The sequence below is a fragment of the Bubalus bubalis genome, chromosome 3, assembly GCF_019923935.1.
Source record: "Bubalus bubalis isolate 160015118507 breed Murrah chromosome 3, NDDB_SH_1, whole genome shotgun sequence".
NCBI classification, from domain to species: domain Eukaryota; kingdom Metazoa; phylum Chordata; class Mammalia; order Artiodactyla; family Bovidae; genus Bubalus; species Bubalus bubalis.
This window is the reverse complement of record NC_059159.1, coordinates 49,755,105-49,778,788: the sequence shown is the minus strand read 5'-3', so window position 1 is coordinate 49,778,788 and position 23,684 is coordinate 49,755,105. Positions and strand designations below refer to the sequence as shown.

General features: G+C 52.0%; 1 protein-coding gene across 7 annotated transcripts in view; it reads right to left on the bottom strand.

The window, feature by feature from the left end:
- ACACA (acetyl-CoA carboxylase alpha) overlaps positions 1-23,684 on the bottom strand; it is a 288,741-nt gene that overhangs the window by 2,799 nt on the left and 262,258 nt on the right. For 6 of the 7 annotated variants that reach the window (XM_025281124.3, XM_044939574.2, XM_044939575.2 and 3 more), the window contains 4 exons: positions 21,608-21,720; positions 8,544-8,698; positions 7,501-7,671; positions 833-969 (listed from right to left, as the gene is read on the bottom strand). In XM_025281124.3, coding sequence (XP_025136909.1) covers positions 833-969; positions 7,501-7,671; positions 8,544-8,698; positions 21,608-21,720 — 576 coding nt within the window. Of the gene's footprint in view, positions 1-832; positions 970-7,500; positions 7,672-8,543; positions 8,699-20,645; positions 21,371-21,607; positions 21,721-23,684 lie in introns of those variants that run through there. The other variant, XM_025281126.3, reaches the window with a different exon arrangement.

Here is a 23,684-nt window from a genome sequence, read left to right as displayed (position 1 = left end):
TGCACATATGAGTGTGCTTATTCCTTTTATATATAAAAAACACACAAATGACACAGCAAATGAAGACTGGGAAGAAGGGACAGTTAGGGAGCTTGGGATGGACAGGTACACGTGCTTTATTTAAAATGGATAACCAGCAGGAACCTCCTCAGAGCACAGGAAACTGCTCCATGTTAGGTGCAGCGTGGAAGGGAAGGGGTCTGGGGGACCATGGACACGTGTATGTACGGCTGAGTCCCTTTGCTGTTCTCCTGAAACTATCACAATTGGCTGTACTCCAATATGATATAAAACAAGTTTAAAAAAAAACTAAAAATGATACAGCAAATGAGGCGAAATGTAAATAGCAGGCACGTCTGGGTTCAGATTTGTTCTCTGTACTGTGTTTAGCTTTGCAGTTTTTCTGTAAGGGAAATGTAGTCCAAATGAAAAGTTCAGAAAAATGTCCCCTGCAGTCTCTGCCACCCAGCCCGTGGAGGAGGCAGGAGCCTCTAGAACACAGCTCCCTCTTGGCTGGGGGAGGGGAGGAGGTGGTTTCCTAGGAAACCAGGATGCAAAGGGCTTTCCTCCCAGAGCGGGTCACCCAGTTTAAGGATCTGCATCTGGAGCTAACAGTTGGGCGCGGTGAGCTCAGCCATCATCGCTAAGTGCCTCTGGGGACCAGCCGCTGAGCTAGCACGGTGCTCCTGGACTCTGCTCTGATCTGATCAGTGTCTCAAACAGAAGGGGCGGAAAAGACCGCGCGGCATCATCATCTCGCCGTTGATGCAGACATCATCGTTCCCCAGAAGCGAGCCCGCCTGTGCTGAGCAGCCCCTCCCTGGGGTCTCACCTGCGGATCTGCTTGAGGACGTAGTCCCTGCTGATGCACTTGATGTTCTCTCCGATCACCGAGCGCACGCCGTCTTCCTCTGTGACCTGTTTCTCCAGCCACTCCACCAGGTCCTTGTTGTTGTCCCAGACATAGGCCTGCGGGCAGATGACGCCTGGTCACATGCCAGGGCCCACCCAGGCCGCACACCCTGGCTGTTCTACATCTGGGAGGGCCACTGCAGAAGTGTCCTCAGCATAAAAGAGTCATGCCCATTTCCTCCCTGGCAGCTGTCTCTGTAGGAGGCAGTGGAAGCAGGCCTCAGGACAGGAGCCGTCCTCGCCCTCCCTGGCCAGCTTTCTGATGTGACACACACGCCTGGAGAATCCACCTGGGCACTGCCCAGAGGCATCCGTGCTCACAGGGATGCTGGTGCCGCTGTTTTGTCCCTGACTGTTTAGTCAAGAGCTGAATGGGCGTGAAACACATGCGGGACTTCCCGACGGCTAAGACTCCATGCTCCCGATGCAGGGGGCCCGGGTTCAATCCCTGGTTGGGGAACTAGATCCCATACACAACTCAGAGTTCGAATGCCAAAGTCAGGATCCCAAGTGCTGCAGTTAAGACCCAGGGCAGCCAAATGAACAGATAAATAAATGCTGAAAAAAGAGAAAGCAACTTGTGCTTTTTGAGGAGCTGAGACACAATTCCTAAGCATAGGACTCTGGTCGCCTACGGCCATGGAGCCCGAGGCGGCCAGAGGAGACGGGGGTCCTGCCGCCAGGTCAGAAACCTAAACCCCAGTTCACTGTGCAAGTTTCCCGAACGGTCAGGACGTCCATTGCCCCAAAAATCTCGACACACCACCTCTCACCACCTCCTTTCAAGATCATTTAGCCGAGCATTTCCCAGGTAGTTGACTCCATAATAATTCAGGAGTGTGTTAGAAACCTAATAGCCTTCTCCTGGCTCTCGTCTCCTCTCATTTTCTTTACAAATCATTTAGGAATCGTTTTTGTTAATGGTTTCCGGAAAACCAAGTACTGCCATTAGGGCTCATTCATATTTATGTCATTTTGTTTGGGTAATTAAACACAAAGCTCGTCATTTAAAGGTGTGCTATCCTCCTCTGTTATCACTAACCAAGTCAAAGTCAGAATGACAATGAGTTTGGTGCTGTAATTTAATAGGTGGGTGCATTAGGGAGCTCGGGAGGTGGCCCAGGAAGCCTGGATACCCACGAAGGCGCCTGCACCGCGGCTGGGGCGCGGGGGGCCTGCCAGGCACGGAGGGCGCATCCTCACCACATCCCGCTAGAGGCGGCACGCGGGAGGCCAGGAGCCGCGCTGCTTCCTAAGGGTCCACGCTGGGCGCCCCCCCCACCCCCCGTCCCCATCTCTGCCTCGGCTCGTAAGCCCATGGGGGCTGGTTGGTTATTATATACCTTGTAACTGACTTCCACGTTTCTAATGGGTCTTAAGGAGTCCTTCACAGTGGAACAATTAAGGAGCCCCAGGATTAAGGATCAGCGTTCTAGTTCTTTTGTCCATTTCCTTTGCTGGCCCCAAATTTGCCCATCCCTGCTTGTCATCACTGGTGAGAAGGTCAGTTCTCCTGATCAGGGCGGGGTGGCCAGGACAGGGCGAGGCTGAGGGGAGGTCGTCTCCCAGCTCTGTGCACGGGCAGCATGCTGGCACCCCGAGGCTGAACGGCAGGCGAGTACTTTGTTCCGAGAAAAAGGAGGCACCACACCACTCTCTATCAACAAGGGTCGGGGTGGCAATCGTCCCCACGGTGCGGTGGTCTTAGCATCATGTGCCAGCCCCCGTCCACCCCACTCGTGGACAGCGTGCTGACGTGCCCATCTCCACCGTGGTAATTTGGACTTCTGCACATGCCCTTACTTACGAGGATTTAGGGGGAGGAAGAAAGAAAACAATGCATGCTTCTTGGGTTTCAGAATGGGGGTGGGGAACCCTAGATTTACCCCAGAATTCCAAAGCCTTTAGTTTAGGAGAATATTTAATACTCTTATTAATCATTTTTAATCCGTTTGCTTTTAATTAAGAAACAGCATGATGCTTTCCTATCAACATATGCCAGGGAGCAGATTAATTGTGGCTTAAGATAACTCTCCTTGATTGGTGTAATGTATTAGCTAACGAGATGCCTGCTTCTAACGACGCTCAGACGCTGCACTGGCAGGCCCGCTGCCCTCCAGAGAACACGGCTCTCCCGTCCCCTCCTGCAGCCACAGAGTACGCTAGGTGTTCCAACACCGGAAAAGTTCCCAGATAGAATTAAAGCAACACGTTCCCAAGGTCTGGAAAATGTAGGCCCCCTTATATGAACGGTTTGCTGGTCACTCAAAATATGAGTGGACAATGACCCCCAAGTCCAACCCTGGTCAAGTGTCAACTACAGCGCTGAGCGCACAGCAGCCACGGGGTCATGATCCTGGTCAACAGCGTTTTTAGCAAGAATCAACAAACGTAGGCACTGCAGCCCCATGCGTTTTTTTTTTAAAATAACAGACCTGGGAGGGTTTGCTCTGCGAGTGTGAGCACACTTCCCCCACCCAGGGCCGGGGAGTCTGCAGCGCCTCATCTGCCCTCCCAGGACAGAGCCACGAGGCGCGTCGCTCCATCCAGCACGGCCGACGCTCTGCTGCCGCCATTTCCCTCCCTGAAACTAGGAAAACTGCCTGACTACTCCCACTGTGGATGTCAAGCAGCTGCGACACGCTGGGCTGCTCATCTCATGACGGGCCTGGGCCCGTATGTTACCTGCCTGCGCTCATCCCAATCGCAAAGTTTTAATACCAGTAAAGTATCCATGATTAAAGGTCAGAGCAGCATGGCCTCACAGTACGTGTTCAGCAGGCACTTTATCTGGCTGTGCATCTGTGGGTCAGTATCTCTGGCACGACTCGGCTCACTAATTGTGTGTAATTAGTCTATCTTACAAAATCTAAATGACTTGTTGGGAAAGTTTCATTCCTAATGTATCGGATTGCTGTTACGGCCTCCTTACGGGGTGCTGCAGCAGGGCCTGGGGGTGAACGGGCCGCAGGCTGATGGATGTGAGCCCGAAGCCCAGGCCTCACAGATAATTCACCTCGTGAGCGGCCTGGAGACGCCTGTAGCGAAGTGATTTTTCTTTTTTTTCCTGAGGCTTTGGAGTACACTAGCGGTAGCCCCGTGGGCTGGGGTGGCCTGCTGGACCTCGTTTCTGGAGAGCCGCCCCAGCCCAGCCCTGCTGCCCAGGTTCCACCTCACCTCCTCCCTTCCTGGCCCCAAATCAGAAGTTTGGTGCCCAAGACTTGTTCACGGGAAGCTTGGGGACAGTGGAAATCAGATGGCCCTACGAGTGGTGCTGCCTCCTCTCCCGACTTCACGAGGGCCTCCACCGGCCATTGGTCTCATTTGGGAATCCAGAAGAAGAACGGATTTGCAGCTTCCTGGGTGGTAAGGGAGCACCATGGCATCCTGGATCTTGGACAGATTAGGTCCAAGTCAAGGGCTTCCCTGGTGGCTCAGCGGTGAAGAATCCGCCTGTCTCCAGAGGAGTCCCCAAGCAGGGGACTCGGGTTTGTTCCCTGAGTCGGGAAGATCCTCTGGAGAAAGAACTGGCAACCCACTCCAGTGTTCCTGCCTGGGAAATGCCATGGACAGAGGAGCCTGGTGGGCTCCAGTCCATTGGGTCACAAAGAGTTGGACACGACTGAGCAATGACAACAAGAAGGCCGAGAGCTGCTGAGTGCACAGGGCACCCGGCTCAGTTTCTAGCCGCGCTGTTACTGAGCCCGCCTTCGAGCACGCCACGCTGAGGGGCCAGGAGGAAGCCGAGCGCCAGACACGGGGCTCGGTCCTTACAGTGTCGCTCAACACGCCCCGACCCTTGTGAGACAAACAACATCCCTATTTGACACGTGAGGAAGGGACGGTTAAGTACGTCCGAGCCAGCACATGGCAAAGCGGGGATCCAAAAAGTGTTACGATTCCAGAAAACACATCCTTCTCAATTTCTTCTACTGGAGCTTGGATGGGGTTGGGGGTGGGGTGGAAAGTCAGCCTGTCTGAAAAACCACACACCTTCAATTATGGATCTGACAGTCAGCAGAGGAAATGTGCCCGAGAGACACGTGTGCCTTGCTCTGACAGCCAGATTGGACCTAAGCTCTTGTTATCTTTTCAGGGAACTGTGGCGATGCTTCTCTTCTCCCTGCAGTCACACTACGAACCGTAAACCCCACAACTTCCTACAGTGGGACTGCCCCTGTGGATTCAAACAGTCCCATAACTCATGGCAACAGATTCCTCTCAGGGAGACAAAAGAGCTCTACTCCTCAGTTATACAGCATCACGGTGTCTTCAGACTTGCTGTCCCAGAATCTCTTTATTCAGGACTAAGATTTAAAGCAAAGAAAAGAAATTTCTATGAAGAAAAAAACGCACAGCACGGCCCACAGGCGCCTACACTAAGCGCCCTCCTCACCAGCAGCCACAGTGAGGGGCCGAGGGGCCGAGCCAGGCCCCAGGCCCCGAGCGCCGGCACCGCACAACGCCCACCCTGTCTGAGAACCTGGGGAGGGTGCGGGTTTTGAGGTGCTCCCAAGCACCGAGCAGGCTTGGCCCCTCCGAGGCAGCCACACGGCTTTTCAACAGGACAACACTCTGCTCTCAAGGGCGCTGCAGACTTTATCACCTGCCTCCCACTAACCCGAGTTCTGCTGAGCCCGCAGAATCCGGAAAGAGGTTTCAAAGCCGCACAGAGGGATCGCCCACCCTTCCTCTCTCTCCCCCTGCCCTGACCGCTGCAGGGGACGCTGTCTTCTGTAGATGGGGGAGCGATACATTTGGGTCCCGGAGCCTCTGGTCTCCCCTCCTGAGCTGGGGCGTCCTCTGCTCTTGACCTTCAGCCAGGAGCGTATCCACACGGGTGGCTGTTCCTCCATCGACAAGGGAGGCGCGACCCGCTTCCCCACCAGGCCACCCCCGGAGGGCGGGGGCGCCCCCAAAGGGCCTGTCACTGGCTTCCGCTCAGAGGGGGCCCGCCTTCCCGCACCCTTGTGCCCGCCACGGCCGTGCGTGGCCGTCAGTGACTAAGGCGGGAGGAAGGCCCTCTCCCGGCAGCCCGTGCACACTCCATTTACCTGGCCGGTCGCTCCGAACTGCACAACCACCTCTTATTTTACACTTGCGTGACTTTCAATGCCAACTTCCACGCAAAGCTGCCAGTGGCCGCTGACAAAATCGTCTCACTCAATTATGAGGCCGTGGACTGACCTGAACCTGAACCGCAAGTCGCAGAAGGCTGTGCTCCCCGGCTGCACATCCGAAACATTTATCCAAGGCAGCTTTTCAGTCGTAAAGAAGAGGGGGGACTTAACACGGGGGGATCTTAGAATCACCCCGACCCACTGACTTTAAAACTGACAGCAGGCCTTGGAACTGCTTCCTGGGAACAGTCAGCGGAGACCTCAGGCGACACTTCCCGGGAGGAGGCCGGCGAGCCTACCATCTGGCCCTCCAGGCAGCCCCTCAGCAGTGCTCTAAGCCAGCAGTCACCAACTGTTTTCCGTCACACGGCTACCAGGAAGAGAGAAGTGTATTTCCAGCACGTACTACCCATATGCTGATAAAATGTATGTATGATGTTTATGATTCAGTCCAGATAGTCACTATGAATAAAGGTTGACTGCTTTTTCTTAGTAAGAATAAATAGAAATAAAAGTTCCTACTTTTCCTGCCCATCTTCCCGTGGACAGTTGTGTGCAGCCCAGGGTTCCAGAGGCAGGAGCTGGGGCCTGGCTGTCCCGGCCACAGCCCCAGGGCAGGATTGCTAGGGACGCGGCCTCAGTGGGCGCTACACCCGGCCCGCTCCACGCTGTCACCCCCGGGAGCTGTGGACCTGAGATCGGAAGACCTTCAGCAGGAGCCTTCGTGCCCACGTCAGGGTCCCGCCACTCAGCACCGCCCCTGAGGGGTGGTACGCCTCACACAGGTCCCACTGCCCGTGAGACACTCAGCGGCTCCCGCAGAGCCCAGGACAGCCCAGCCCCTCCGCACGCTCCCCCAGCCTCGCCACCCCAGCTCCGGGCCATCCCGAGGTACCTGCGGTGCCCCATGTGTGGCACCCCCGCCATCAGGCTCGGAACGTGCTGCTCCTTCTGCCTGAGATGTTCCTTCCTCCCCTAGTCCAGCTTTGCCTCTGCTTCCTTCCTACTCTGTTTTCAGGTCTCTGCTGAGACATCACTTCTAAAAATCTTCCCAGACTCTGCCCTCCCTGCCCACAGAGCGGGTCAGACTCTGATTTGCCATGGCTTGCCATGGCAGGTTTGCCATGGTTGATATCGGCCACTCTTGTGCGTGACCTCTTGAGGCCTCAGTCACCCTGCCTTGGCGGTGGGCTCAGCGAGGACAGGAGCAATGTCTGCCTCTCTCCCTGGCCAGTATTTATTGATCGGAAGCATTCAGGAAGGTTTGCTGGATGACTGAATGAGCTGCAAGGAATGCCCGACTGCCCCTCTCCCAAGCCATCAGGACGTGTTACTGCGGGGAGGACATAGGCTGAGGCCCATAACCCCTCCCCTTCCGAGGCCCAGAGACTCTCAGACGCCGAGCTGGGCGGTGCTGGGGTTGGGGGTGAGGAGCGGCGTGAAGGCCCCTCCAGGGGCGCCCACCTACCTTCACAGTTCCCTCCACCTCCACAAACCAGCGCCTTAACATGGCCTGGATCTGGCCGTCGGTCAGCTCGGGGTTGGCGTTGTGGATTTTCTTCTTGACCAGGTCCTCCAGCAACAGCCGCCTCAGCCGCCAGTAGAAGAAGGTGCGTGAAGTCTTCCAATCCAGGATGTCCTACCCCGGGACAACAGAAAGCTCAGTCCCCCGAGCTCGGTGCCCAGGCCGGAGGCACTCCATGGGCACAAACCCTACTCTCCAGCAAGTGCCTCGGAGACCTGAGAGCCGGCCATGAGCTCCCAGCCCCTGCAGACGTCTCCCTGGTTCAGAGCCACAGCCCCGCGCACACCTGACCGCAGCACCGTGCAGGGATGGGCCTGGCTGACGGCAGGCCCACACGTGACCGAGATGTTCTGGGGCGGGGGGTGTCTTGAGTTCCCAGATAGCCAGCGTGTGGGGCTGGTTTTGAGCAGATACCTCAACTTGCATGCAGGTTTTGGTTTCCCTGCTGGCCCAGATGGTAAAGAATCCTCCTGCAGTGCAGGAGACCTGGGTTCCATCCCTGGGTTGGGAAGATCCCCTGGAGGAGGGCATGGTGACCCACTCCAGTATTCTTGCCTGGAGACTCCCAGGGACAGAGGAGCCTGGCGGGCTACAGTCCACGGGGTCGCCAAGAATGAGACACGACCGAGCAACTAACACTTCATTTTAAATGAGGACTGGCTGCTGCTGGACTTGACCCTGGAGGAACCCACAGCCTGAGGACCCCTGGGGTGGCTGTCCCCAGGGCACTGCGTAGGACTGTTTCCCGCTAGTAAAATGGAGCCCGCCTCCTGAGTTGTCCCCAGGAACCTAAATCATGAACTGTTTTAGGATGATAACGGGCATAGCAAAGGAACAAGGTCTCCTCTGCAGAAGAGAACACGGGCTCCTCCACGCACGAGCCGACAGCTCCCTGCGAGGGAGCCCGTGTGCGCGCGTGCCAAGTGGACGTGGGCTGGCAGCATGTCTCTGACAAGCCGGTCTCAGCAGCGGGGCTGCGCACTCACGTTAATGACCCCCTTCTCCTGCATGCGGCCTGGGGTGTCGTGCAGGTCTGCAAACTGCACGGCCACCTGGTGGTAGATGGGAAGGAGGAACTCCTCTCGCTCCTTCAGCTTGCTCTCCAGCTCCTTCCGCTCGGCCGTGCTGAGCTCGGGGGTGCCTGCGAGGAGACAGACCGTCAGGGGTGGGGGGCCATGGTCCTGGGTGGCTTGGGGGCCCGGCTCTCTGCTGTCTTCGCCGCCTCTGCTGATAACTGGACCCCGCGGACGCCAGACCTGCCATGGGGCCCTTCCCAGTGGGGGTGAGTCATGAAAGCAGCCTCCGGGGGGGCCCAATCCCCAAGCAGGTGCCAGCTGCCTCCTGGAGACCTCTCCCCATCTCACCAACAGGAGGCCCACGAAGGACACTGTCCCGTGCCCCGCAAGCAGCCCCAGAGTGGCTGCCCCGCCCGGAGCGTGGACCATCTGGGGACGCCCTCCGCCTCTGCACACCCAGCAGCAGCGCTTCCCTCCCCACGTCTGGTCACCTGCCCACCCCACCGAGGACCTGCTGTCCTCAGAGCTGGAGCTGCCTGGCTTCACAGCTCTAAACTCACATTTGGATACTCTTAACCTGAAATTTGTCAGAATCCACCCCAGTGAGAGCCTGAAGCACATGGCTCATGCTGGCTCAGTGGATTAGCCTGCCTCCTCGTCTCCTGCCTGGGCTCTTATGGCCAGAGCCAACCCCTGACCACCGTGACCAAGACACTCTAGTTCTTGGGCTAAAAGAAGAGGAGGAGAAAAGAGAAAGGCAGGGGACTTCCCTGGTGGTCCAGTGGCTGAGACCTCGTGCTCCCAATGCAGGGGGCCCAGGTTTGATCCCTGGTCAGGGAAGTAGATCCCGCAAGCCGCAACTAAGACCCACCTGGCACAGCCAAATAAACAAAAGACAGTCCACAAACCCCATCTGGATCACCCAACTTACAAGCACGTGGCACCCTCACTCAATAGATGAGACCGTGGAATTACTTATAACAAGGAGCCTCCCGCCCCCACTCAACAGTATCCCAGGAGAGGAGCTGCCCCGTTGTACTTTTTTCCCTAATGACTCTCAGAATGAGACTTGCAATCAATACCGAAAATTTAGCTGTCTGCCTAGCAAGGACGCGTAAGTCTAGCTGAAGGAGCGATAGGTGACAGCCCCTGGTGTTGGCGACAACCTGAAGTGCTTGGTCACCAACGCTGACAAACGACTGCGTGGCCACAGGTGACGGCACGCAGAAGGGAAAGGCCTGTTTCCAGCACGTCCGTCTGGAACGGGCCTCGCTTTTTATGCCGCTATGAATCACAAGCCGTAAACAGCCTTGGGCTGCCGAGCGAGCTGTAAGTATCCTCCACAAACACATGTTAACAGATCAGGGGTGGAACTCTAGTACCTAGTTTCAGGTTTATGAGGTTTTTGGATACCCAAGTCCACTCTTTTTGTTTTCTTTCTTTAAACCCACTGCTACTTTGAGGCTGTGATGGGCAGTGGGGAGGGCGATCCTTCCTTGGGCTCTCACACTGACCGATCACACTGGGCCCCTGGCCCTTCAGCAGCCTTCTTTCCAAAGCAGGAGCATGGCGTGACAACAGCGGGCCCCGAGCCGTGAGATGAGACGGAGGCCCGTTCACTCCAGGCCGGAGAATCCCTGGGAGGACAGCTGACCAGCTTCTTCTGAGATGAGACAGTCACGGGTATAATACCCTTGATAGGAAAGCAAAGATCTTTTCTTCTCCAATAAAAGGAACCAAGAGACTCCTCGGAGAAATGGTTAATTCCAGGGCTGGGGCAGGAGAAATATTAAGATGAACCTGGAACGTACTGTCACAAAATGTGGGCAAGCACTCAAAACCTGACTGGGCGTGTAACAAGGGTACAGGCGGGACTTCCCTGGCGGTCCAGTGGTGACGAGTCTGTGCCTCTGCTGCAGGGGGTGCAAGTCTGATCCTTGGTCAAGGAACTAAGACGCCACATGCCATGTGGCCAAAACAAAATAAAGAACTTCTTAAAAAAAAAAAAAAAAAGACACAAGAGCCAGTGTGAAGGTGTTCCAGCAGGCTAAATCTGGGACAATTTGCGCATCGGGCTGAATATTTATGGAATTAAATAAGAACCTGTAAGTCACCCTGACACACGTAATTAAATGGAAGAGAAGGGGAAAGAAAGCCCTCCCTCTCCCCAGACCAACAACTAATAGAGAAGGACAATCACCATCAGAATTAGAAAATCACCATTTTACAGCCATCACGGTCATCGATTCTGCCAAGAATTATCAACAGATACTAACACTAGTGCGTGAGCGTTTGACGAGGAACAGGAGGATATTTACATAGTCTCAAAGTATCTCCTTACAAATCACTAATTAATTACAAAGGGGGAAGATGGAAACGTTACAGTGGATTAACCCAGTGAACAAAACCTTAAACAAGGAATCCAAGCTGACCAGCACCAAGAGCAGGACAAGCTGACGTCACGTGCCTCCTGACAAAACGTCCTGGGAAGGACATGACATCACTTTTGCAATATTCCTGCCAAAAGTGCATAATCTCTAACCCCAGGGAAACGTAACACAGACCCAAATGGCGGAACATGCTACAGAGAGTGACCTGGACTTTCTAAACAATGTCAAGATCATGAAAGTCAAAGAAAGGGCCAAGAACTATCCCAGATTAAAGGAGACAAAATCCTGGAGGACAAATTGCAACATGTGCTGAGATTAGGTCTCAGATCTGGAACAAACAAACAAACAAAAAACCTAGAAAGGCTGTAAAGGACATTATTAGGACAGCTGGTAAATTTTAATATGAATCATGGATTAGACAGTAGTACTGTATCAATGTTACAGCTTCTGATTTTAATAAATGTATTTTGCCTATGTAAGAGAAAGTCTCTTCTTAGAAACATACACTGAATACGTATGGACAAAGGAGCGTGATGTCTACAAATGATCTCAGACGGTTCAAACAAAGCGCATACATGTGTGGGGGGAGTGAGCGAGGCAGCACATGGATGTGAAAATGGTAAAGCGAGTCAGACAAGATGGCAACAGCAGGTGAATCTGAGAAAAGGGCATCTGAAGTCCATTGTACCATTCTTGTAACTTTTCTATAAAATTTTATAAAATGGAAAAAATTAGAAAAATAAGTGCCACTAAAAAAAAAAGTTTATCTTGGCCCCCTAGTGCGTATAATCAATTAACCAAAGCTAATACATACAGGGCACTGCTCTAAGTGCTTTTCATCCATTAACCTGTTTAATCCTTACAACGACCTTATGAGGCTACCATTCCTGTTGAGGATTCATCTTACAGGCGAGGAAACTGGGCACTGCTTATTTATGTAACTTATCGAGGTCACAGAGCTGGAACGGGGCCAAGCCAGGCCCCATGTGCAGCAGCTGGGCTCCTGAAGCTTTTGCAAGTTGTGCTGTGTGTGTTCCCGGCTTATGTGTACACGTGTTTTGGTAGTGGTATCCCTTAAAACTTTAGAAAAGGCTAAATCAGAGGACGGCAGATTCCTACCTGAGGAAGCTGAGGCGCCACCTCAGTCTCATTCCACAACCAGAGCAAGACAACGTGGCCAATGAACCCCACTCTGTGAGTGGCTAGGACATGACTCCCTGTTACAGGCATACCTAGAGAATACTTTATTGCTAAAAAATGCCGAAACAAGTACAAAAACATCAAAACATAATATCAAAGGTCACTGATCACAGATCACCATGAGGAATGTAATAATAATAATGAAAAAGTTTGAAAATGCAACGAAGCTAGGTATACCTGTAACTGTGCTTGTTATGGTGAAATCAAACAACGCTCTCAAGCAGGAGCGCACACTACAAGCAGGCGCGCACTACCAGGGAATCGCTGGCGAAGGAGGCAACCGATGCAGCCCCGGCTTTTCTCTCATTTTAAGAAACTGCCACAGCCGCCCCAAGCTTCAGCAGCCACCGCTCTCATCAGTCAGCAGCCGTCAACAGTAAGGCAAGACCCTCCACCAGCAACAGCAAAAGGATTATGATTCGCTGAAGGTGCTCAGATAAATGGTGAACACTTTTTTTAGCACTGAAGTGGTTTTAAATTAGGGTAAGTGCATAGTTTTTTAAGATAGTATAATGCTACTGCACACTTAACAGACAGCAGTATAGTAGCAGCGTAACTCTTCTATGAACTGGGAAACCAAAGAAATCATGGGACTCACTCTATTGCAAGATTCACTTTATCGTGGGGGTCTGGAACTGTGGCTCGGCGGTAAAGAATCTGCCTGCCAATGCAGGGAACAGGATTAGATCCCTGGGTCCGGAAGATCCCCTGGAGAAGGAAATGGCAACCCACTCCAGTACTCTTGCCTGCGAAATCCCACAGACAGAAGAGCCTGGTGGGCTACAGTCCATGGCTCTGAAAAGAGTAGGACACGACTTAGTGAGTAAACAACAACTGGAACTGAACTCGAAATACCCCGAGGCGCCTCAAGACCAGCAGGGATCACAGCCCTGCTGGGGGCCCAGGAACGGCAGGGCCGAGCATGTGCCTGAACAGGGGCTTCCAGACCCTCCCAGCATGCCCCCTCTAGGTCAACAACATCCATTCCGATATGTGCCCCGTGTGTAACACACACCATTTACTGAGCATTTCCCGTGTGCCAGGCACTGCACTCCATGGTTTCAGGAACACACAGCTCATAAGTCACCACAGCTCAGACTCGGGTCTGGTCAGCAGCTAACACTGTGGCTGCCAGCAGGCCACCTCAGTGTTACTGAACACCATCTCTAATCCTTATACCAACCCAACCTTCCAGACAGGGTCTGAGTACACCAAGGCTCTGAAATGTGACAGAGACTTGCCCAACGGCACCTAGCTCTTAGGTAGAGAAGTCAGATTTACACTTGGCTCTGGCTGTCTCAAAAGCCTGTACGTTAAATAGTACTGAAAGTGGCTAAGCAGTGACCAGAGGAGGGCAACTGGCCAGAGTCTGGTCCAGTGTTAGGCGGAGTTAAGAGCACAGCTCAGCACTGGGTGCAGAATGGGAGGACTTCTGGGCTTAGGAACAGGGCATTCTGGGAACAAGGCCTTGGAGGGATAACTGGCCCCTTCACCAGCAACGGGGACAAGAAGGCTAGTTCCCGGACTAACAAAATTCTCATCCACCCAGTCAAGCTATTCTAGAGCTCTGAAAGAATAATGAAATAAACCCCCTCCGACAGCCTGGCCCTCCGAAACTAGGAGGATCCCAGAGCATCCCCCGAAGCCTGCAGGGTCTGATTCCTTTGGCAATGCCTCTGATTATAGTTCAGACCTACTTCCCCAAAAGCAGCAAAGCAAGGCAAAGACATTAGTAGAGAAGGTATGCATTTTTAAATGCCCGTGAGAAAGACGAGTGTACTTAAAGAGGGGGAATAAAAGGTTTTCTCAATTTTATTTTCTACAAATAAAAAGGCTGCTCTTCAGCTGGTTACGGCACACGGGGGCCCCTCTCCTTGTACAGCAAAGCAGCCAGTCCCGGTAATGATTTAGGGGAGATTAACAAATATGTCAATGTCTATTTTCTGCTTAATTTAAAAGCGGCGTCTATAAAGATTTTTGACTTCTGAACCCTGTTCTCCTGGAAGAAAGGAGGTAAGAATGAGGAGGGGGATAAAGAGTGATTATCCTATCATTGATCGTTTGTCAGGAGCATTTCTTATTCACTGGACTATTGTAAAAAGCTAAGCTCTCGATCAATCCTGTAAGCTCCCTGTACAATTAAATATCTTGGAATGGTTTTCTTTCTTTTCTAGCCAGATTGCAGGGCCTCAGGGTTTTTAGGGAAGCAAGCCGGCATGTGTGCGTGTGTTTAAGAATATGCCTCTGAGAGGAAAGTCATTCCTTCTAGAATCCTACTTTAGGACAAGGCTGAAATGGGAAAAGAGAGGTAGGTCATTCCCATGTCCTTCCGTCCCCCAAAATACAGTCCCCACGAAAACCTAAAAATCCAGCCTTATAATGAAAAATGTTTGAAGAGGGACTTCCCTGGCAGTCCAGTGGCTAAGACTCTGCACTCTCAGTGCTCGGGGCCTGGGTTCGGTCCCTGGTCAGGGAACTAGAGCCTGCATGCTGCAGCTAAAGATGCCACGTCTTGCCACAAAAATCAAAGATTCCGTGGGCCCTAACTAAGACCTGGCGAGCCAAAGAAATAAATGAATAAGTATTTTTTAAAAATGTTTAAAGAGTTAAATGCAAGAAGAGATACTATTAGTGTGATCTAATGAAAGCTAACATTATTGAGATATTCCCATACACTCATGTGTAAGTACTGTTCATCTCCTTTCATCTTCACGACAAAAGATCGCTGTGATTTCTTAGATGGGGAAACTGAAGCACACACAGAAGTGAAGTCCAAGGCCACAAAGGCAGGAAATGGTGGGGCTGGATTTGCACTTAAGCAGTCTGGCTTCAGAGTCCATACTTCTGAAATGAAACAAGTTAAACTGACTTGCAAGTGTCCATAGGACGGCAGCCTGTCAGGTGTCCCCCTGGGGCCAGGACGGAAGGAAAAGCCACCTCTCTCCTCCAGGGGGTCAAAGTTGAAGAGAAGTTTCTGAGGAGAACACCGATTTCAGCAGCAGAGGTGTTTCTACCCAGCCTTGACCCTGGGGGAGACAGGAGGTGGTCGACCTTATCCTAGGCATGAGCAGAGCGTCCTATACAGTAGGATTTCGGGGGGAGGGTGAGACCTTCAAAGCTCAGAACAAAAGTCAGAGTGGTAGGTTAAAACTTCTCCGCTCAGCCAAAGGCACTGGGTGATCTTGCAGAAATTTCTTCCCTTTTCTGAGCTGCCTCTCATTTATGGAACAACCATCCTAATTGGGCAAATAGGAAAAATGTTTTATAAAAGAATGTGATATTGAATGTGTGTGTTCTTTTAATTCTTAACTTTTTTTTTAGTCCTATGAAGAAGCCTATGTAAATTTAAACCCAATTTTAACTTTTATGGGCCCTTCTTCTTCCTAAGAAGAAAGCAATTTGCTTTGATTGGTTAAATACTTATAATGCTAGAGAAAAAGGACTAGATCACCCTCCCCACTAAGCTCCTGAATATTTCAGCTCTGAGAACACACACCCATTCCTCAACCTGGAGACTGAAAAATCAGCATAAAAAAAGACTGGAATCTTATTAAGATTCTGAAGTACAAACATAAGTAGCTGTTTAAAAAGATCTATGTAACCCCATTTTCTATGCTGAAAGAAATTTCTCTACAAAGATAGTAAGATAGGACGCAAAGAGAAAAGAAAAAAAAAACCACCAAAACCCTGCAAAACGATTTCTGTACCCATAACGGGTGTGCCTTTCTTTACCCAAAAGCGTTCTTGAAAAACTGTGTAAATCAGATCCTGTTTTTAATGCCTTAAGGGAGCTATTTAGAAGGAGCCCTGCAGTGACTCCTTTGGTAAAGCAAATAATCCTTTTGTAATGGGAATAATTTCTCCCAATGTATCTATTTTTTTTTCTTAAATCCCATTTTCATATATCTGCTTTTCTTCAGAGGGAGCTATACCTATCTAAATACAACTGTATTTGCATATTGATTTTAACAGCAACTCTCTCAAGGGACATTTAACCCTGAGGTTTCTTGTTAGTGCTCTGCTAAGGTGTTAGTCCTCTACTGTTCATATTTTTAAGAATCCTTATAGTCAACCCAGAGATTTCCAAGTGGGACTAACAGATATTAAATATATTACTTGTCCCCTGGGCCACCCTGCACACATCCCACACAGAAGGCTCAGCAAACAGCGCAGATTCTCTGAGTTCTAGTGGCAGGAAGCCTGGCAGTCTGTTTTCCTTCTCCAGGGTGCTCTCCCTAAGGTGGAAGGACAGGGATCTGAGTCACCAGGGACCCACAGGGGAAGAGGGTCCCTCTGACAAGTTCTGACCACCTTGGGCAGGCAGAAGCTTAGGTTCAGTCTCACAAAGGGCCTGCCGGGTCCCTCCAGCCTGATGGACTTGTGACTCACTCCTTCCTGGGAAGAGGCAAGCCCAGATGCTTCAACAAACAAAATCCGATTAGCAGAGCACACCAAAAGGACCCCTTCTTCCCAGAAAAAGCTGTCACGACTGCACTAAACTGCACGAGGGCCAAAGAGCTTCTGAACCGGTGCGATGAGGTGGGTTTTAAGCTGGGCCTCCTTAAGAGGGGGCTTCCCTGGTGGCTCAGACGGTAAAGGAATCTGTCTGCAATGCAGGAGACCTGAGTTTGATCCCTGGGTCAGGAAGATTCCCTGAAGAAGAGAATGGCAACCCACTCCAGTATTCTTGCCAAGAGAATTCCATGAACAGAGGAGCCTGGCTGGCTACAGTCCATGGGGTCATCATAAAGAGTCAGACATGATTGAAGGACTAACAATTTTCACCTTCACTTCCTTAAGATGGGAGGCACAATCCCACCCTCGCCTTCATGATTTAACCTTCAGCAGTCACCTATCACAGGGACCAGGGATTGGGGCCTCGATGCCCCCAGGCGGACACTCCACATACAGCAGAGAGAGGGCCAGAGGCCACTCCCCAGGCTGACTGGTAGGGCTTCTTTCCTGTGCTCAGCTTTCCAGGCAGGGACACTGCTTCCTGCTTCAACAGGCCACGCGGGCTTTTCCGCTTACAGCATCCCAAAGAGGACATAAGAGATGGAAAAGCACACGGAGCGCAGAGACTCCATCATCTCTGCCAGAGAGAGCAGCTCAGCTGAGTCCCCTTAACTCAAGGACGCATCAGTTTCCTGTCATCCTGGTGGCTAAAGGGGAAGCTCAGGAGGGAAGCAGGCCTGAGGGTCTTCAGACACGTGGCTCCTCACCCTCAGTCACAACATTCCCTCTGCGCCTGGGCTGCCCCAGGCTGGAAGGCGTGGGGTGAAGGGTAGGTGTGCGTGCAGATCTGGGCAGGGGCCAGCTCACTGGGGCTGCCTCTGCCTGCCTCAGACCACCACTCCCAGGGCATGCTCCATCCTTGTGGGCACAGCTGGCATGCAGCACGGCAGGCTGCCCGGCTGTCCGGGAACAGGGCCACGGCCAAGACGTGTGTCTGGAGAAGAAAGAAGCTCCACCAAGCGGCCCCTTGGCCCGGGTATTCTTAGCATCGAGGACAGGGGCTGCAGGGAGCGTACAGTGGCTTTGCACTTGGACCGGACGGCTCCCCCTCCGCCTAAATTGATGTGTCACTTCCCTCTGAACATGGGAGGAGGGCGAAGATGCGGGAGGACCATACATCACAGCATCAAGAGGCCAGGCTGTGAAGGCCGACCCGCTCCCCGGCCACCCTGCCTGTCCCGGAGGTAGAAGGATGTCAGAGCGAGACGGGGAGGCCTTGGGGGGCTGCGCGCTGCGTCCAGAGATGGAGCTTCATTTCCTCACGGCAACCAGACGGAGGACATGCTCCCCTCGGCACTGACTCTGCCAAGCCCTGGTTCCGAGGACTCAGGGTCAGAACCCACCTGGCAATGCAAGATTCCGGGATCTGGGCCGACACTGCATTTTTTGCTGGGGCAATCCCCTTTTCCTTCATCAGGGGCCAATCTACATACTGATTTCATCCTCTCTGTTGTAACCAGAGAACTGCGCACTAGTAATTCACCACCACCATCCAAACTAATTGGATAAGATGACAAGAGGTCATTTTCTCAAAAATAAAATCCCCAAAGACATGAAGTTACTGTTCAGTCGCTAAGTCGTGTCTGACTCTTTGCAACCCATGGACTGCAGCATGCCAGGGTTGCCTGAAGTCAGCTGTTCAAAATTAAATTATTCACTAAGTATTATTAATGAGTAAATACCATTTACGATTTTGACCACAGTCAGTCACCGTGCACTGGTCTAAGTGGCTGGACAGCACGCTCCCCCGGGCCAAGGCCGACTGGGAAGGGACGGGGAGCGCAGGACAACATCCACTCCCACAGGCTCCCTCCTGCAGCAGGTTCCTCTCGGGGCAGCTGGGTTCAGATCACAAAGGGAAGTGCTCTTGTTTAACTTTGATCAGGCTCAGTACCCAAGGCAAATCGGAGGAAATCCTGAGAAGAGCGGCGCACAGGGAACCAGAAATTCCCTCCTGGGCACAGGCATATATTTATTTTGTATCTTGGATGACTTATTTAACGCTTCCTTCTGCCTCAATCTCCCAATCTGGAAAATTAAGTCATTTTTACCCATTTTGTAAAAGAAAAAAAGGCATTTTGGCAGTCTGCTTCTAGGCACAAAGAAAGGAGTCAGACGCTGATGTGAACCCCAAAGGAGCTGGCTTTGCGACACTCCTCCCGTTACACCGCTGCTGACCTGTCCTGTCACAAACACGCCTGAATGCCCACGGTCTCCCCATCCCACCGAGAACGCCTGAGAGACGAGACTGCTGCCACTGCTGCTCTCACGTTTCCTTCCCTGTGCCACTCGCTCCCAAAGTGGGCCGAAGCCACCCAGAGCGCTCGATTCCAACGCGGCACCTGCGGCTGCTTCTGGCAACCAGGATGGAGAGGAAAGGATGCCGATCCCCACGTTTGGAAGGTGCTTTGCAGATTCAGAGCAAACGCATGTTCATCCAATCCCGATGCTGACCAGGAAGGGGCAGTGGCCCCCACGCTCCGGATGAAAGAACGGATGCTCGGAGAAGTTCAACAACCTTCCTGCAAGCAACACATCCAGGACTTGCACACACTTATCTCACTCCACATGCACACACAGGAGACAGGAGATGCGGGTTCGATCCCTGGGTGGGAAAGATGCCCTGGAGAAGGAAATGGCAACTCACTCCAGTGCTCTTGCCTGGAGAATCCCATGGACAGAGGAGCCTAGTGGGCTGCAGTCCATGGGGTCGTAGAGTCAGACAGGACTGAGCAACTAACACTTTCGCTTTCTTTCATTTTTCCTCCAGCTCCACTGCTCATGTCCCAGGCTGCCCCAGGGCAGAGCCTGCTTCACATTTAGCCCACTGAGGAGTCTTTCTCTTGTGCCATTTTGGTCAAGGTTAAATAAATCTGGTTTTCTTCAACGTGGATTGGAAATTGATAATGAGATGATTTGTAACAAATGATTAAATGGCCATCACTTGGGAAGCTCCTCCTTTTCCCCTTCCCACGTTTCAAAAGTTGAAAGGTGCTGGGTGAAGGTGGGAGCGATGTCACTTGCCTCCCAGAGAAAGAAGCTTCAGCCCCACACCCCTCACCCTCCAGCCACTCTGCAAACAGATGTCAGAGAGGATCCCTCTGCCTACCACCCAGTTACTCTGAAGGGATGATAACAGCCATTGGGGGGTTAAAAAGAGGCAGTGAACCCCCAGTTAATGAGGAGGAATTCAGCAGGCAGTGTAAGATAAATGGAGCTCTCTCTGCTTCTGCTGGAGTCAGCATGAACTGCGGCCCTGCGGCTTGTTTGTGGCAAATGGAGTGCGCGAAATATCAAAGGGCAGTGATCCAGAAGAAGACCGACTTTGACAAATTTTAAATTGGCCAGAAAGAAAACCAGCAAAAAAAAAAAAAAAGAAGGAAAAAAGAAAAAAAAGAGAGAGAAAATTGTGTAATTCGTAGTGTCCTGCAATTGTGGCGTTGCTGCCTTTGTATGGAATGAGGGGTAAAAACTGCAGCAACGATCGCCGGATGCTGCGAGCAATTACGAGCATCTGGGCGAGATGCTTATCGGTGGCTGAAGCTTTTAGAGCTCTCTCTGTGTACAGTTGTGAGGAACTTGCACTTGAGCTGCAGTTACTTTAATTAACGTGTATGGGGTTGGTCAGAAGTTAATTATCCTGTTTGGAGAAGAAAGAAGGGGAAAAAAAAAACAAAAAACCACCTCAACAATTCTGGGTGGCAGTAGATTTTAGAAACCTGGCCAATTTCTGGCTGTCTGTGTGCAGATCCTGTAAAAGGATCAGGCTGTGCTATTGGCAGCTGTTCCCTAACGGCAAACAATGGGGCACGAACGGGCTTTACGGTAGCCCGAGTCGCTGCGTACAGCAAACACTGGACAGCCCCATGGGCGGAGGAGCCTGCAGGCCTGCGTTCGTGGGGTTGCCCAGAGTCGGATGCGACTGAGCACACACGCTCGTGCACGGCTCAGGGCTCCAGAGCGAGGGAAGGCACACCCAGCAGCTTCTGTGTCTCTCGATGGGGCGGGTGTAGAGGGCTCACCAACGGCACTTCACTAATTAAACTATTACTTGGAACATAAAGAGCTAGCATCTCTTGTTTTACGTCTTCCATTCACTGGATTTCACTACCTTTTAAAGACAATCTCTCTGTTCCTTTAGAAAAAAACAAAATCAAACCAAACCAACAAACAAAAGAACCTCAAGTCATGATCTTTTACTAACACAGCAAAGGTCTCAGTGGGAGACCTGGGCAGAAAATCAGTGTTTTAAGAGACTCAGAAACTCTTTCAGGCTTTGGACTCAACACAGGGCTCCCACGGTTTAGTCCAATGTTCTAATCGCAAGAGCCTTCCAAAAGCCCCGGAAACAAGTGAGCAACCCGGTAAAGGCTGGACGCACGGAGCACAGATGCTCCTGGGGCACTGCTGCCTGGCCTCTGCTGTACATACACAGTGCGCGCTCTCTGCTTCCACTTCTCCAGCTCGGGATGGCCCTAGCGTGCCGCTGGGCAAGGGCTGTGGCTTTCCCATCCCATGACACGGACTCTTACATCCCTCAGCAATGAGGTGGGCTTGTCCACAGAGATGAGCAGGAACAGGATACTTAGGCTGACCGTGCTTTCTGCCTGGCCAGCCTGCCCCCAACAGCAGTGTACCGCTAACCGTTCTGGACAAGGACATCCACAAGCCTAGAAAGATGGGCTGCTTGAACTGTAAGGAAATATCAGAAGGAAAATCGGGTGACTTTTGCCTGTTTAGGGCCCACTTCCCCTCCTATTACACACACTGTTTCATTCTACCAAGGTTCTTACCATAGAGAGGACAGTAAATAAAGATTATCATGAATTTGATCAAATGCTTCAGTACCTCTTCCCCTGGCCTATGAATGCACTCATTACAAATCAGCTGAACGGCTCATTGACTTGCCAGGAGGACAAGCAGACATACCCAATCGCTCAGCCAAGTGGATGTAGACTGGGTCCACCCGACGCATGGTTTTCACCAGATCCTTTCTGCGGAATTTGATTTCGACTGTCCCTTCCGGCTCCAGAACGGATCCCCTGGATCAGAGAGAAAAGAAGGGAGACAAAACAGAAACAGAGGCACTTTAACGAAAGGAGACAACACAGAGAGAGGCCACTTACTGTCTGTGGACCAGGAAATAGCTTCGCTATGGTTCTGCCCACCCTCAGTTCACAGAGGTAACCCCGGGGGGGGGAGGAGCAGGCACCAGAGAGTCTAAGTGGGCTGCGAGAGAGGCCTGGCAGAAAGCAAATAAATTCATTCTCATTATGACATCAGTCTACTTCCATCTCAAAGGGAGAAGATACAGGTTCCACCATCTACAGCTGAGAAGGGTGAAAGAAGTCACATTTTCCAGAAAAAGAAAAAAAAAAAAAAAAAGTTGATGTAGGTGCAGTGGCAGTTGGACAATCTCCATCACGCGCGCTGTGCAACGAGGGGAGCGGGTGCCGACCAGTCCCGCACGCACGCACGCTGTGCAATGAGGGGAGCGGGTGCCGACCAGTCCCGCACGCACGCACGCTGTGCAATGAGGGGAGCGGGTGCCGACCAGTCCCGCACGCACGCAGGCTGTGCAATGAGGGGAGCGGGTGCCGACCAGTCCCGCACGCAAGCTGTGCAACGAGGGGAGCGGGTGCCGACCAGTCCCGCACGCACGCACGCTGTGCAATGAGGGGAGCGGGTGCCGACCAGTCCCGCACGCAAGCTGTGCAACGAGGGCAGTGCGTGCCGACCAGTCCTGCACGCACGCTGTGCAACGAGGGGAGCGGGTGCCGACCAGTCCCGCACGCACGGCAGCCTGCTGTTTGCACTCGGGCTCACGGGGCCAGGCCAAGCAGGGGAGGAAACGGGCAGCCTGCCGCCATGGAAATGACAGGGTGAGGGACTTCAGGGTCACTTCCAGTACATACTGATGATGTTCTATTACCAGGAAGTTCACCCTAAACACCTTTCTTTTAGAAAAACCTTCTACACATTAAAAAAATAATATACATATGTATATTATTTTACATATATATAATTTTTGAAGTGTAGAAGGTTTTATTAAAAACAAAAAAAATATATATATATATATACACACACATACTGACTTCCTAGGTGGCACCTATGGTAAAGAATCTGCCGATGCAGCAATGCAAGAGACGTGGGTTCGATGCCTGGGTGGGGAACATCCCCTGGAGTAGAAAGTGGCAACCCACGCCACTATTCTTGCCTGGAAAATTCCATGGACAGAGGAGCCTGGCAGGCTACAGTCCATGGGTTCGCAAAGAGTCAGACACAACTGAGCGACTAACACACTCACTGGTTGATATGTGTACATGTATATGTATATAACCTGATATCAGATCAGAGGCTAAGCTGGGACTTAAAAGTCAGTCCTTAAGTACAGAACGTTAGCACAGCGATTTGACAATAAAACCACTGGATTCTCTTAAGCAGCTATTGAAATAAGAGGCTGAAATTTTGGGGAAAGGGGGGAGACATAGGTGCTCTAACAAAATGACTGGATATAGGGACTGGCGTGGAAAATGTCAAGGAAATATGATGTAAGATTTATGAAAGGGCTGAAAACAGATCATGAAAGGAAGTTGGATTTGGTCTGTTTTGTTTCAGGTGCCAATGCCTAACGGAAGCTTGGGATTTTCATTGCAGTTCTCTGCGAGCTGAGAACACTGCTGTCCAAGCCTCGAGGGAGGCACTGCCCTGGGGGAGAAGCTTGGGTTGGAACCACAGAACGTGGGTGCCGTGAAGCACCTCGATGGTCATCCAGCTCATCCCACAGACAAGGGGAAGCAGCTCAGGGAGAGTGAGGACGGCTCCAATTTCCCTTCTAGCCTGCGGCAAGGTCTGGTGAAGACTCCAGGACTCCAGACTAACAGCTCAGTCCTTCTGCCCCACCTCACTGTAAGCCACCTCTGCCACACATCTAAGAAAGAGATAGTGAGGGACTTCCCTGGTGGTCCAGTGGTTGAGATTTCTCCTTCCAACGCAGGGAGTGTGG